This window comes from Pagrus pagrus, assembly GCF_965226575.1.
Source record: "Pagrus pagrus genome assembly, chromosome: 3".
Classification (NCBI taxonomy): domain Eukaryota; kingdom Metazoa; phylum Chordata; class Actinopteri; order Spariformes; family Sparidae; genus Pagrus; species Pagrus pagrus.
Window position 1 is genome coordinate 18,371,058 of NC_140187.1, and position 15,251 is coordinate 18,386,308.

At 39.5% G+C, this 15,251-nt stretch overlaps 1 protein-coding gene across 3 annotated transcripts in view; it reads left to right on the forward strand.

The window, feature by feature from the left end:
* The window catches only part of rad18 (RAD18 E3 ubiquitin protein ligase), a 40,423-nt gene extending 32,849 nt beyond the window's left edge, over positions 1–7,574 (forward strand). For 2 of the 3 annotated variants that reach the window (XM_084348167.1, XM_084348168.1), the window contains exons 12-13: positions 1,327–1,371; positions 6,980–7,574. In XM_084348167.1, the coding sequence (XP_084204293.1) occupies positions 1,327–1,371; positions 6,980–7,079 (145 nt within the window). In that variant the 3' untranslated portion in view covers positions 7,080–7,574. The remainder of the gene's footprint in view (positions 1–1,326; positions 1,372–6,979) is intronic. The other variant, XM_084348169.1, reaches the window with a different exon arrangement.
* The last annotated feature ends 7,677 nt before the right edge of the window (positions 7,575–15,251 follow it).

Here is a 15,251-nt window from a genome sequence, read left to right on the forward strand (position 1 = left end):
AAATCATTTTCAAAGAACAAAAATAAATACAAAGGCCTAAAAAGAGTTAAAAAGGTATAATGATTCGACAGACATGTTTTTATTAAGTGTTTTGATATCTAAAAAATGAATAATGATGTAATATATAATGTTCAACTTCACCGGTCACATTTGTGTTTTAGGTTTACTAGATGGAACGGGTGCAAGAAAACTGTCTTGACAAATTTATGTTTACTTGCTAATTTCTTTTAATCCAGAAATGTATTCCCTATTCGTCCTCCCTGTGTGTCTGCTGTTGAAAATCACAATAATACAAAGGCATTGCCTGAGTTTGAGTTTCATAACAACCTCAAAAAGTCACACAAAAACAAGCACATACTTTTTCCTAGGCAGCAGTAGCCTATTAACTTTGGTACACAGAGGGGAGAGTAACAAAAATACTCCATTATAAAATACATGTTTGTGCCAAGGAGTTTTAACAACATTAAAAAAAACAAAAACAACAGCACGTAGCAAGTAACAACAAATTAGTCAATTTGTCACCTGTATTGTGGATGTGCTTTTATTTCAAGCAGCATGAATGCTAATGAGCAATGAGACCAGGTTCACATTGCACACAAGTCAATTCAGCACATCATCCTATTTTGTGTTGTGCACGTGGGCCATTGGGAGAGAGTTGAGGACTTGGTAATGCTAGCAAGCTATATGGAAAAATATATATTTTTTTTTTAATCAAGAATAAAACAAATGTACCATAACTGCTATTTGACAAATAATTCATCACACTCTAAAATCATCTTGTTTTCAAGCCCATTTGGCACTTTGTTTATCTACTAAGATTTTTTCATTTCAAGCTGTATTTTGACTGGACAAACAGAATCCATCCCAAAGTTGGAGTGGTTGTCAGTGTTGGTGTATTGCTCAATTTCATTCACAGGATATATACAGGAACATCTTACAATGTTAGGAGTATAGGGGGAATGCACAGATGGTGAGCTGTCGAGGCAGTTATGGATGCTTCACTTCCAGCTCTCACTGACTCACAGCATGAGGTGGAAATAAGACGGTTCTGCTCTTTTATATACGTAGTGTGGCCTGTTACGAAGTGTTTGCCTGAGGCAGCTTCACGCAACTAGATCCTCTTGGTAGTGTGAGAAATCAGATATCTAGTTTTGACTCCTTTTTCTAAGTAACATCCTGCGCCATGACAGGTTATTTTCCGCTCACATTTGTGTGTGATATATAAAAACACCTGCTCGTACGAGTCTTAAACAAAAGGCACTACAGCAAATATCCTGTATTGGGTGACATCTTCTACCTTTCTTTCTCTCCTCTCTTCTCCCTCAGTTCTATCTCGGACATCTTCGGTCCAGAGCCGGCCAGAAACGTTGAGTAAGTGATTCTGCTGTCAAGAAAAATGCTAGGAATGCTATACAGTCTATCTTCCATTATAAGTCAATGTATGTTTGTGTTGATACATACTGTAGATTGGATGTTACAGAGCTGTCAGGATTGCTGTAATTAATGCAAACTGCATTAACACTATGCATGTTAGGCATCATACATTACCACATTACCACTTAGATAAGCTTTTTAGCCACTTGATGCCTCTTGAAGCCCGAGCTTTAGATCTAAGAAAAACAAAGAAAACAAAAAAGAATATTTTTCATGTTATTCGAAAAAGAATTGGCTCATGAGCCGTAATTTAAGGTGAAGTGTAATGTAAAAGAAAGCATTAGGCTATATCAAATAATTGCCTCTTCTCAAAGACTGAGCATATAATAGAACTGTTTGTTTTCCTCCACTGGGTATGGACACACACAGTATATTTACAGCAAAAGTGTTGTTTGTTGTTTTGGCCTGGTCTGTATCTGCAGGCAGGAACACACTTGGGTGATGCCGTTGCAAATCAGTTGCATTTTTGATAGTTTCCAAAAAAATGCTGCCAGTTCACATGTCCCAAAACATTTCAGTGTCTCCGATGGGGCACTTTCAAAATCACAATGTTACCATCGTACAGGGCTCAGTAGCTGATGGCTGTCAGCCATTAGTGATGGACATGGCACAGTCTATCAGCCCAACCCTATCAATTTTAACAGATTTTCACAGTAGCAAAAACAGCAATAAACAGGATAATGGAAACCCTGAACAGAGGGTCTAAATGATGGCTGTGTAGAATGGGCTTCATGATTCAAACTGTGTACGCAAACTGGACAATACAAACAGTTAGCACACAAGTTAGTATCTCGTGCACTGATGGGAATACGTCTCCCTGAATGTTCCAGCTGTGTCTCACATTCCTATCAAGAAAAAAATGACGTCTCACTTAGTCTGAAAATAAAAACAGATATTTGATACTTTTTTGGATCTCTGTATAATAATGCCTTCATGTTTCCCTCCTGTTATTGCCTGTTAGCAGGGCTATTATCATTTTGGCACTTCATTTTGCCCCCCAAGCCACAATAAAGCAAGAAGAGCATCTGAAGCCCGCGGTCGTGTTTGTCCTTCAGATTTTGTTCTACAGTCACAGCTAAATGTTGGACAGGTTGTCCCTCGTGTCCCCTTTGACCATTTGATGTAATGCTTTTTCTTGTGCACGTTTGGGAAATTCCCTTGTTATCAGAGACCGCAAGAGACCACTGCTCATCAAGTGTTAGACAGTTATCTTTCTTTTGTCAGTTTTCTAGTTGGTGTCCCTGAGTTCCTGGTGATTGTTTAGAAAGATGATTTTATCCAATTAAACTGTCAGAAACTGAGTTATGTTAGTAGTAAATGTAATTATCCAGAGACAGTGGAGGTCATATTTCAGTCCAATTAAAACCAGTGGGCTGAATATTGTGACTAATGCATAGTGTTTTAGGAAGACTGCTTTCTGTTTTATCCTCTCTCTTTCCTTGATCATATATTCACTGGGCCGTTACTGCTGTCACCGCTGTCAAATGATTTTAACAGTGCAATAAGACAGTCACACACAGCTCTTCACCTTGGAGAACATAAACAACTGCACTGGCCTGTATTCATTTACTTGCAGTGTGTGCACTGAGACAGAGGATCATAGCTTTTAGTTACAGACTTCAGTGCTGCATGGCGTTCACTCTCCCTGTCATTTTAACTAAACCCCGTCATTGGTAGAACAAGTACAAATAACAAATTGAAGTTGATGTTTATAAATGCATTTTAGCATTTAGGAACTAGTTGAGATAACGGCATGTCCTATTATATTTCACTTAGTTATTTTCCCCGTTACAGATACATGTAATTGTCTACTTCTATCTTCATACACATTTTCATCTCCATACGTGCCCTATTGCAGTCCATTTTATTTATTTATTTATTTATTTATTTATTTTTTGTTTATTTCAAATGATGCTGCCTACTGTCCACTTCACTTGCAATTAAGTTTAACAGCGTTTCGAAACTTAGACCTTCATCAGGTTATCTCCTGATAACCTAATGAAGGTCTAAGTAAGTAATAAGTAAGATGATTTTGTCGGCCTTCGGTCTTCTTCTACGCACCTGTCGACCCTAAGGTGTGCAAAAGCTGCACTCTGTAAATGATGCTGCCTAAAATGTGATGATATTCTGCACCACATTACAGTTTAAATAAAGTTTGTTTTCATTGTACTTAAGGATGCACAATATAAGGTTATTTTCAGCCGATACCTACAAACGATAATTTACCTGCCTCTCATGGCTGATACAGATAAAGGAACCGATTATTTCACATTTTTGTATTTTAAATAGGAGTTCATTACCTGTAGTCTGTGCACACCTGAGGGTGAGAAGGGATGATTTAGTATTATTTCTTCTTCTCCTTGTTCTTCTTTTTGTTGTTGTTGTTGTTCTTCTTCTCCTTCTTTTTCTCTTTCTTCTTCTTGTAGTCTTGTATAGTGCTTTAATAAGTAGCATTTCGACCAAGGGCATTACATTAAATCTGGACATAGCATTGGAGGTGGAGCCCCGTTCATTCCTATGAAAGCTGCTCAGTGGCGTTTTGAAGCCGAACAAGCTCGACTTGGCTATAAAATTACCCGGATCTTCCATGTTGTGCGGCCCATCTGGAGACTTCTGCTGACCAAGTCGGCTAACTTCTGGTTTAGCGCCCGACTAACACGAATGGGGATAAAATAATTGAATCGTGCGAGTCTTCTAGACTTTCCAAATTTATTGGACCAAATGGCTCCAGTTATGACAATGAAACAAGTCATTTTGCGGCGGTTGCAACACTCAAAAAAAATTACCCGCCATTTTACAATGTAAGCTTATGGGGAAAAGTGTTTTTTTGCCACAGTGTTTCACACCACGATGTAATTCCACTGTTTTTCCACCACGAGAAACTGGCTTCAAAGCCTGCCGCTCTTCCTGGGGGCTTGGTGGTGATAATGTGTGACACTACAGACAAAACAACAGAAGCACATGCATCTGAATGTGATTTCTCCTCGTGTGTGGTGTGGATCAAAACTCTGCTCTTCATTTTTCTCTCTGAATGACCTTGAGGCCAAACCTGCCTGTGTTCATTCCAAATGTCATCCCTCCACACAGCACTGTTTCTGTATGTAGTCATAGTACACCGGCAGTGTTGAACTTCTGGAATGCCTCGTCAACTCGATGGGCAGAAGCCAAGTATGTGCTTTGTAGCAAGTGTGAAAAGACATTTTATTTCCATCAGGCGAAGCTTTATCTCTATCCGCCAGCATTTGTCAGACTCTGGCAGTGATGACATGTTAGCTCTTGATTGTTTTAGTTCTTATCCACGCTTTGCACAGAGGAAACTGCCTGAATCCACTTGTAGACATCTTCCCATCCCTGTGGCCCACATGTGGATTTCTGACCCAAATTCCAGTGCTGGAATTTTGTTTATCCAGTCCATATAGTCAAGATAACGTGACATTGGACCTTGTCACTGGCTGGAGGGTGATATACATCTGAAGTACGATCAGCTGAAGAGAGCCCTTCATGTTAGGCCATAAGTGGTTCCACGTGTAGCGTTTAGGGCTCCCCTCTGGCTTCTGAGCCATGTTATCTGAACATTTTTCACAGAGGATATTTCAGTGTCCACCAGTTTATGTCAGAGGTGATTCAGTAATGGGGCTGTAACTTAACACTGCATGCTGAGCCGTGGAGCCCAGCGGGGCTCACATGGTAGGAAGACATATTGATGTGGCAGAGGGTAATCCATGAGGGAAAAACAGCTTATTTAGAGGCATCGAGTGGTCAGTCCAGATGTGTTCTTCTGACGTCAGCGAGGTTTCCATAGTGTCTACTTAGTGTAGTTGACCCAATGTTTTGCACTTTCACAAAAGAGAATAACAGGGAAATGTTGAAGTTTAAGAATAGCTCACCCAAAAATGGAAACATGTCTGTCACCTTACTGGGTGGACAGACACTAATGCAGAAGAAGCACTTTGTGTTCGCATAAACATTGATATTTTTTTCCATTTTAATTGGACACAAAGTTCCCACTAAGTGATTTGTACCGGTGTGAGCAACCAAGTAGTCCAGTGTAATGTGTTTGCTGGAGGGATGTCAAGCAGCCAATTGCTCAAAGTGGAGTCAAAATAATTCGTAGAATCACTTCAGCGGCATGATAGTCAAGTATGAATACACTCGGGCTATGCACCTCCTTCCATTTCCTTTTAGTTGATTGAAACCTGCAGAACTGATACCGTCTTCTCTGCGTTAGCTGGTAACAGCGAAGGAGCCTTTGGTGTTAATTGACTGTATGAACTGCTGGTTGGAGACATTAATTTTAACTCCTCATTTAAAATTCACATTATTGCTATTTTTGAAGCAGTGGTGGACACGATCCACAGAAATGGTAATGGATAAAGTAATCATGTTGATAAATGCCTGACCAGAAAAAACTTCATCTTTGAAGTGATTAAATTGTAAGCTCTTCTCCACACCCACGTTAGTTTGTGGATGGCAGGAGAGAAAAAGGTTTGCACCATTACTTTTGTAGCCTGATTAAGATAATGCGCAGTCTTTATGGCAGGGGTCTCAAACTTAAATGAGCTGGGGGGCCACTGCTGGTATTGTAGTCTCGTAGGACGGCCGGTTCGGCGTTCCATTACTACAAGAACATTCTGAAAATGTAGTGTTATTTCCATTAAGTCCCTGAATAGATTGGTACTTTATTTCTTGCCAGACACTTGGCAGCGCCACTGCTCACACAGCTGAGCCACATTTGCCCTGATGGAGGTCACAGTTGAAACCCTAAGTACAGCTTCAAGATGGGCATCAGTAAGCCTTGACCTGTACTTGCATTTATTAAAGTTCTTAGTCAAGAGCAGTTTCTCACACAGATATGTGCTTCCATAAAGGCACATTACCTTACTCAACTCTTTGGACAGCTCTGGGATAGAGGGAGTTCTCTCAGAAATTGTCCAGTCATGTCTGCTTTTCGTTGTGCCTCTCTGAGTTTAGTCTTTGGCTCAAAAACTGAGCAACTCTTCTTTCACTTCGTATTCGTCATTAATACCGCTGATGAAAATGGCTAGCTTTGCATTGTCGGTCCGGTCTGTTCTTTCCTCAAGCACCCCAGAGTATGCAGTGAAACTTCGGGCTTTGTCCCGTAACTGTTCATAAATGTCACTTGATGACTCGTTAATCTGCTCTGCCACTGCATTTGCCGATAGAGAGGTACGTTTGAACATGCTCTTCTTTTCTGGACAAAGAATGTCAGCGACTTGCAACATGCAATCCGTCAGAAACGATTGAGATGATAGTCCTCTATGCCCCGGGGGGCAGGAGTTTGAGACCCCTGCTTTATGGCTTTACGAGACTGTGTGCAGGAGTCAAAAAGACACATTGCACCTGTTTAGATTATCCTACTGTATGTGTTGCTGATGTGTGTTTTTTAAAAACCTTGTACCTAAATTTTCTAGACATGAAAGTCTACTCATGATTCAACTTTATTTTTTTCAGAAATTGTACATATTTCTGTTCTCTTCCCGTCACAAAAGACTAAAAGATCATCTCTGATAATGTTCTTTCACAGAGAAACAGAGAGGAGCTCAGTCCAAAAGAGAACATCCAGCGCGAGAGAAGACGACGCCGCTTCATCACCCGTACTTGGAAAACGACGGCGTAAAAAGTAAAGAGAGATGGAGGAGGAGGAGGAAGGAGGAGAGCAAAACATCTCTAGCAGATCAAATCAATACCAATAAACCTTTGACTGACTTTCAAGCAAATCAGGGATTTTTTTTATTTAAAGCACATTCCTGTCCAGCATTGCAAGGAATTTTGCACAGTTTACTTATTTTTTTATGGTTTGAATAAATGTTTAGTATGTGGACATATTTTGTAGTATTGTGATCCATGATGAGCCGTGGCCTCGAGGATCAGGAGGTACAAGACTATAAAATCAATACTTGAAACACAGAAACTAAAGATTTAGCCTCTATGTTTAGAGAGTAGACATGATTTCTAGTTTTAGACTCATCGTATCCAGTGTCAACGACCAGTTTTTTGTTGCTGCTTGTAATTTCATTCCTCATGTCCTAGTTTTGTTCCTGAATTATTTTCTGTTTCTGTTTCTTGTGTGTAATATGCAGTTTTAACTGAAATAAACACTCTGTAGTTTTGCAGATGAACACTTTTTGAGTTACATAATAGATTTATCTTCCAGCATTATCCGCCCATGTCGTCACAAATAGATGTTTAAGTTTTTGAACACTGCGTGTGGAGCCAAACTTCTGGACCTATTTGCTGTGGTCTAACTATCGAAGCAGCAGCTGTAGAAATTATCCCCAAATATGCATTGAAAATGCACTTTTTTCCGCCTAATAAGCTGGATGTCTCTGTTTTCTAACCTATCTCCCCATCTTCAAGTTTACCCTCGTATTTGGGTTTCCTCTTTGCCAACTCAGATTAGGAGCTCAGTTCCGCGGGATTCATCCGTCATTTGGGATCTCAAAGCACGCAGCAAACCTTTAACTTTCCAATTGATTGTTTTCTTTGAAAGAAAAGTAACCGGGGTGAGTTTAATTTAATCTTGTGGAAACCCCGGGTCAAAGCGAGGGAGAGTGTAAACACTTAAGATGGGGAGATGGTGTTTATGTATACGTGCATGGGAGAGTGAGCAGGGAACACGTTTGGGAGCCGACCTTGATTGAAAACAGATCTCGCCTGGAGTCGGAAATACTCCGCTTCTGGCTCTCCCCTCAGATAAAGCAGGGACTTGATTCATTTCAGTGTGGCATGCTCATTATACCACACACTTATACGTCCCAATGCTTCTTCACTTCTTTCCTATATAATGATGTTGGACGTTACTCTTGTTTGAAACCACAGGAGAGGACTGAGTGGCTGCTGATCCCTGCCTCCATTTCAGAAGCAGTGACGCAGAAAGTAATATCACCGATTCCACACACACACACACACGCCTCCAGGAAAGATCCACAGAGACCCGTCAGCAGGGACCTCAGTCACCCTGTCTGTCTGCGTGATGATGTTGAAGCGGATATTGATCATCCGTCCAACACAAGGTGAAACGGGTTTTAAATCTCAAATCTGTTTTAATTATAGGATGTCACCCCACTCTGCTCAGAATCTACATTCGCTCGTGTTCCTGTACAGCCGTGACAGGCTTTTTGTAAACCGTCCAATCCTCCTAAGGAAGGATAACCAATCTGAATGTCATGGTGAGGGGTCAGTAACATTCTTGAGTAATGCAGAGGAACAAACCTGCGTGGGCACGTTCAGCCTTGTGAGTTCTGCGTGAACTTCTCTGGCCCTGACCACAGCTCTCATTAAACTTAGCCTTGAGAACAAAACAGGCAGCATTGTTAACAGCCCTCTTTGCTTAAATTATATTTTCTTTTGCCCAAAGACAATTGAAATATTCTGCCAATGCAGTCACTAATTTCTCTTCATTAGGGAATTACTCAGAGGCAAGCTTGGTGGGGTGCCCACACTAACAGGGAAATGTCTGTATGTTGGTGTCAGATTTCTTTGAGGAGGAAGAGGTTTCTAATTAACTAAAGAATCCTAAAGATTTCGGATCTGCAGCACAATAACCTGGAAAAGGGAAAATTATTGTATTCTGCTTTCCATTTCTGTGGTCTGTAATTATACAAGCAATATATCTCCATCAAATGCTCTTCATTGTCTAAAATGACATCAGTGCAGCAAAATGGCGAACTTCACTGTGGACTTCACAATTATAAACTATCTCAAACATCCTTTTCTGCATTACATTTTCTCAAAAAAATGTAAATGTTCACGTATATTGGACAGCATATATGCCAATACTGATATTTATTGGTGATAGGCCAATATCGGGCAATTATATTGACCAACCGATAAATTGGTCAGGCTCCAGAAATAAAAGCAAAAGAAAAATTCAACATATTCTTGGAGACTCAATCAGTTCATGGGAAAGTATATGAGCAATAATAAAAGGGACAATACAGAGAGATTCCATGTCAGTTTTGAAATTAAACAAAACAAAGCAAAAAATGATGACTAAGTTAAGTTTTTAGTCTTATGTCTTTTCCTTATGAAGCAACACTTCTACAAACACAGATTCTTTGGCATCAGTGTTTTCTCCTTTTTGTAATTTTCACATCTGCATTTCAAAAAGGTTCAAAAACAACTTCTGTCACTGTTTTGATGGATCAGTGCGGCTGCCAAGTCTCTTAACAAGGCAAAAGGATTCTCCCTGTGCTGCGTCATGAAAATATTTTTTTCTCTCTTGTTTTTCGAAAAATGAAGATCTCTCACTTTTGTTCTGACGTTCAAGAGAGGTGTTATTTTAATATAGACCACAATACTTTTTTATTTGACACATTTTCTTTAAAAGCTACGTATTTCTTGTAGGTAGCTATTTTTTTGGTTTTTTCAGGTAGCATTCATTATGGCTCAGAATTTGAAATGCAACCTGAGAAAACAGTCATATGTGTAGACAACTAATCAAACAATCTGTTGTATTTTGGAGATCGATTGTCCCAGGGCACACCGGTGTTGCACACTTTTATAAAGACAGTAATTAGAACTATTATGCGGTGACACTCTGGTACTGCATCTTATCAACTGCATTTTAATTAGTGTGATAAAGTAACTGTATATTCTAAAAGATTTCCTTCTGTTTGAATAGAGCCAACAGTTGTAGACGCTGGGAGACGCATGCCACTATTAGTCAAGTTTATAGCCCTCAATTATCGTCTCAGCGGGCCTCATGATGCAGATGAGATAGTGAATGAAAACCACTCTACCCAAACATAGATCCTCAGTGGTGACGAGGAAATACTTCCATGGAAACATCATAATGAAAAACAAAATGGTAGTTTACAGTACTGCACAAAGTTGAAGGATTTATACTGTAGCTACTGTAAATGCAACATGGGGCGAAACATAATATACTGTATATGCAAAGATGTTGAGCTGGATGGTCCACAGTCAAGAATATCAGCTTGACCATGAAATACTCGACACAAGGTCCCCCTACTTTATGCTGCTGAAGTTTTTGCATCACATCTCATGGCTGTCTGTAGTGGACGGAGTCCTTCAGACAGTCGATTGAACCATAAACGAAAAGCATCTCACTCGTGTACTGCTGCTGTAAATCTCTCAACTTTTCACTGCTTTTTCCTTAAGAGGGTTTGTGATGGCAAATAAAGTATTTCTGTGGGGAAATACATGAAATCTCATGTCTGGTGTCATTTTTGGGGTAAAAAGTAAGAAAAGTAAGTTTTGAGCTGAGCCTTTAATATCTTTGAGAAGCACTGCTTCAGTACAACAAATGTTTTACAAAGGCTGTTGCAACAAATCAAATCACATTAAACAGGGACCATAAGCTGATCCGTTCAAATGTCTTATCCCATTAATTTCTTGCTGTATTGGACTCTTTTGTCCCCTGACCTCAGTAATGATACTGGTGATCACTGTTACCGTTGCAGATAGAAAAAAGGATGGCCCCAGCTCCAAAAACTAAGATCCTGGCTGTGAAAGTAAAGGAATTTTCCAGTAAGAGATTAATTTCCAGGTTGTTGATAACATCAGCACTGCAGCATTACTTTTAAACTTGTGATCCATCCAAGCCTTCACTTTGTACAGAGATCTAATCTGATCAAGATGAGTCACTGATGTGTGTGACCATGGCTTAATCCCATTTCCAATTTTTTACCCCTACCCCTCATGTTTGTGTGATCACAATGCTATTTTCCATTTGAAATACATCAAAATGCACAACCCCCATGTACAAACAACGTAATGTTAGCTAGCTAGATATGGCTAAGTGGTAGGGGCAAGGGATGCATTCACCCTATAACAAGACACTGTACCATCAACACGATTTTGAAGCTGTTATTTTAAGGTACAAAAAGTTACATGATGTTGCTTTAAACGTTGGTTACATAATAATTCTTTAGTTTAATACTATATTTAATTTGTGTGGTTCAAGTAGAGCAGCACTTCCCAACAACAGGGCTGTGATTGTCTTTTTTTACTTGCAATCAAAAAGAAACTAGTTAAGACCTATGATAAATGAATTCAGATTAACTACCTGGTCGGATGGCTGGTGTTCCATCCAACCGGCATATTCATTTAATAACCTCAAAGAGGCAGTAGGAGACAGAGATAAAACAGAGCTCATAGAGATGAGCCAAACTCTGTACTTAACTAAATCCTCCGACAGTGTCTGGCCATAATAAACAGCAGACTTGTTATTTGACAAAGCAAATTGATCTGTTTACATTCCTGTTTCTTCCTGTATTTTCTTTGATGTCTTATTATTTTGGACCCACAGTACCTTTGCTGTGCTGACTTTGGCTGTTATTGAGCTATTTGACAGCTCCCAGTTTCCCGAGGGAGTTTTCAAATAGGCTGAAGATTGATTTTACCTTTAAAAAACATTGATATGCAGGACACTTTGATGCTTAACTTGGGAATATCAAGTACCTGCTTTACTTTTTGCCATTGGTAACTTTAATGAATGTCTTTTAGTTGCAGTGGAGAACTGCCTAAGACAATCCTGCTTTATCTTTGTTATCTTTTCAAGTTTGAGCAGTTTGATAGAGACATGCAAATCCTCTCCAATCCCTCATTTTCTTGTCAGCAACGACATCACTTCATCGCTGACGTTAAGGACACGTCGCCATTGAAAGCATTTTTTAAAAGTACCTAATCACACTGACAGGCTGAATAACCGTCATTTACAATATCGACAGTTTCTTTGGCACGTAGACTGACAGGAGCTCATTCTTTAGTACAATAAACTGAAGATACAGTGCAGAGTGATTTCAAACTGCCTTTCTCATTTGCTACAAAAGCTGCAAAAGATAACACATCATAAGCGTTTTTTCTTTTTGTGTAAAAGTAGCTATAGAAGCACATCGAGAGTGATTATCTGTGCAGTAAAGTACGTAGATGTCTGTTTAATTGTGTACTTTCGTGAAAGAATGTATGATTTATAACAGATTCTTAAATTGTTAAAACATCAAAACAAAGATGACAGAGACTTCTTTGCTTGGTTTAAAGTCAAGCCTATTTTCAAAAACCTCTCTTTCAGCTTCGTTTGCTTTGTTTTAAGAAAGTTGAAGCCACGCTGATCTATCAAAGCACTGACAGAAGCTGACGTCTCTTTGTGAAAGCTCAGTAAGTCTGCTCTTTTTTCCTTTGGTTCCTCTTGGAAGGTATGTCAAACTTTGAATCTAAGACATCACAACCATCTATTGCATTGAGATACAGATACTCAAGATATAAAGCAACTTTCATAAATGTGTGTGCACACAGCCTTGTATTCTGCTGCTCTGTGTAATTAAACACTTCATTTAGATGAGAATGCAACAGTGAGACAAATTTTTTCTATCTGAAAATCCTTTGATCGGTTGAATTTCATCTTTACAGTTTGATATAAAACAGTGATTGCATAACACAACTTTATTACCAGATGAAGGCATGACATTTAAGTTAAGCATTCCCCAGGTATGAGGAGGATGCGATTAGAGGTTGTGATTAGTAATACTGCTGTCAAACAAAGTGTTTGAACAAATAAACAATATGACCAGGATATGGCAAATTCAAGCTGTTGTTACAAGGTATTTGAATGGGCTACAGCAAAGATGCGCAACTATTATTTACTATTTATTTATTTATTTACTGAGACCTTTTATGTTTTATTTTTTACTTTCCTTCAGTGTGTTAGATAATGCATGTCAAAGATCTTATAAGTGAAAGAGGTCAAAGTCCACACCAACAGACGCTCCTCTCTCCCACAGAAAACGCTGCTCCTGAAACGCCTCCTCAATAGTCCTGCCTTTTATTCTGTGACTTTGTGACATCACACTACGTCACAGAATTCGACATTTGCATAATTTATGCCAAGCGGCTAGTTTGGCACATAAGAATTAATCTAGCCCGGCCTGTCTGTTGTTATTGCTGGTGCTGGATCAGGCGTGTGAGAGCTGACCAATCAGAGCAGACTGGGTATTCAGGAGGAGGGGCCTTAAAGAGACAGGAGCTTCAGACACGAAGGGAGGAGACAGTGCTACAGCACTGGACAGTATGACAAAACTGATGTGTTTTTTGTAGGATGCATGTAAACCTATTCTAGTAGCAACCCAAAATAGAATAAATAAATAAAATACCTGAAACTGAGCATAATATGTCAATTGGCACAGAATAACATAATGCTATAGTGTACAGTAGCTACACATGGATAAACATATCATACTGTATGTAGATGCCCGTACAAGTTGAACAAAGTGTAGACCCCTACTTACATGGAAACTTTGAGCTCTACTTAATATTCAGGCTTCTCTGTGTGGATTTGTGCAGATGATCCAATTAGTTTCCTGCATCAATAGCCTGTGTCATGAGATTTGTGGGGGTTTTCCAACATAATGACTATTGAGCTACCAAAAGTACCGAGTCACTGAAAAAGACATTTGCATAAATACAACAGAGGATCCTTGATACTCAGCTGTGATTATGCAGTCCCGCTCCAGAGATCAAGAACAAAATCTGCCGTGACTGTTCAGACAGATCCCTTTGATCTAACTTAAATGATCTTTGCCATTTGTCCTAAAGTGAGGTTGTCTGAATGACATTCATTGAGCAGTAGACATGACTACATTTTTAAAAAGGCTTCTTCATATAAAACCACTGGGATGAAGCAGTGATTCAGTAATGCCAAAACTGGACTTGCTGTGATATTACATCACCCAACTCATATTAAGTCTGTTTAACAGAATTATGACTTTGACATCATAGAAGTTTTTTCTTGGCAATTAAAACCTGTAGTTTCTCCAGGCCCTGCTCGTATATTTTCAGAGGCATTGTACCGTATCGACTGCCTATTTTTGTGATTTTTGCCCAACGAGCGCCCAGAATTAAATTACCCCTCTGGGAGAAGTAAAAGTTTGCTGAATTGAATTACAAGGCCGTATTTTCTTTATGGCTTCTTTGACTTTGAGAGACGTGAAGGGGTCGCTCAGCAGCAGCTTGTATAATGACTTGAGCGACCTCTTTTTTTTTTTCGTGGCTGGCAGAGTGAACGCAGACATCTTGCAGCACTCAAGTCTCATCGGGGAGGACACTGAATACCCATCAGCACCAGTTGTGTTGCACTGAAGCTGACTTTGGGTCTTAACCTCCCTGCGGAGAAAAGAGACATCTCAGAGATCAATAGACTATAAACACAGATCAGTTCCCTTATGTATATGTTTGCCTGGAGTGTTTAAGTAGTATAGCGTGACCCCACATTTTAACCCAAAGTTTCTTCTTCTCCAACAACTCTTCCACCACAAGAATATTTTCTCCCCTTAATAATCTCAGGTATGGCATTTCCTCAGCCGCTCTCTGTCAGTGCTCGTTACCATGTTTAATAGCATGTTGAGAGACTTCCGCAGGAGGAGGCATAATGCGGCAGACGATAGGTTAATTAGAGGTGAGACACATTTTCATCAAGGCTTTTTTTTTTAATCACTGAAACATGATGAGGATCTACCTCTTATAATCGTAAGTAGTTTTCAAATGAGCTCCCCTCATGTCGAGGCTCTGGATCCTAATTCTTTAGCACATGAATCCCAATCTGCTTTTAGATGAGTGATGTATTAAATTCACATGCAATTGCAATTAAAGCTGGGAATTAGTAAGACTTGTGCAAACAATATATCTCCTCTTGTCAATAGCTGGGTTTCTCAATGGTATGTTCATCTGAAGGGTTAACTCAGAGAAAGTCTCAGAGAAAACGGCAGAGGAAATCAAAGGATGTGATTTGAATTGATTTGGAAACTCATGTCGAGTTTGGCCAATATGAAAACTCTTTT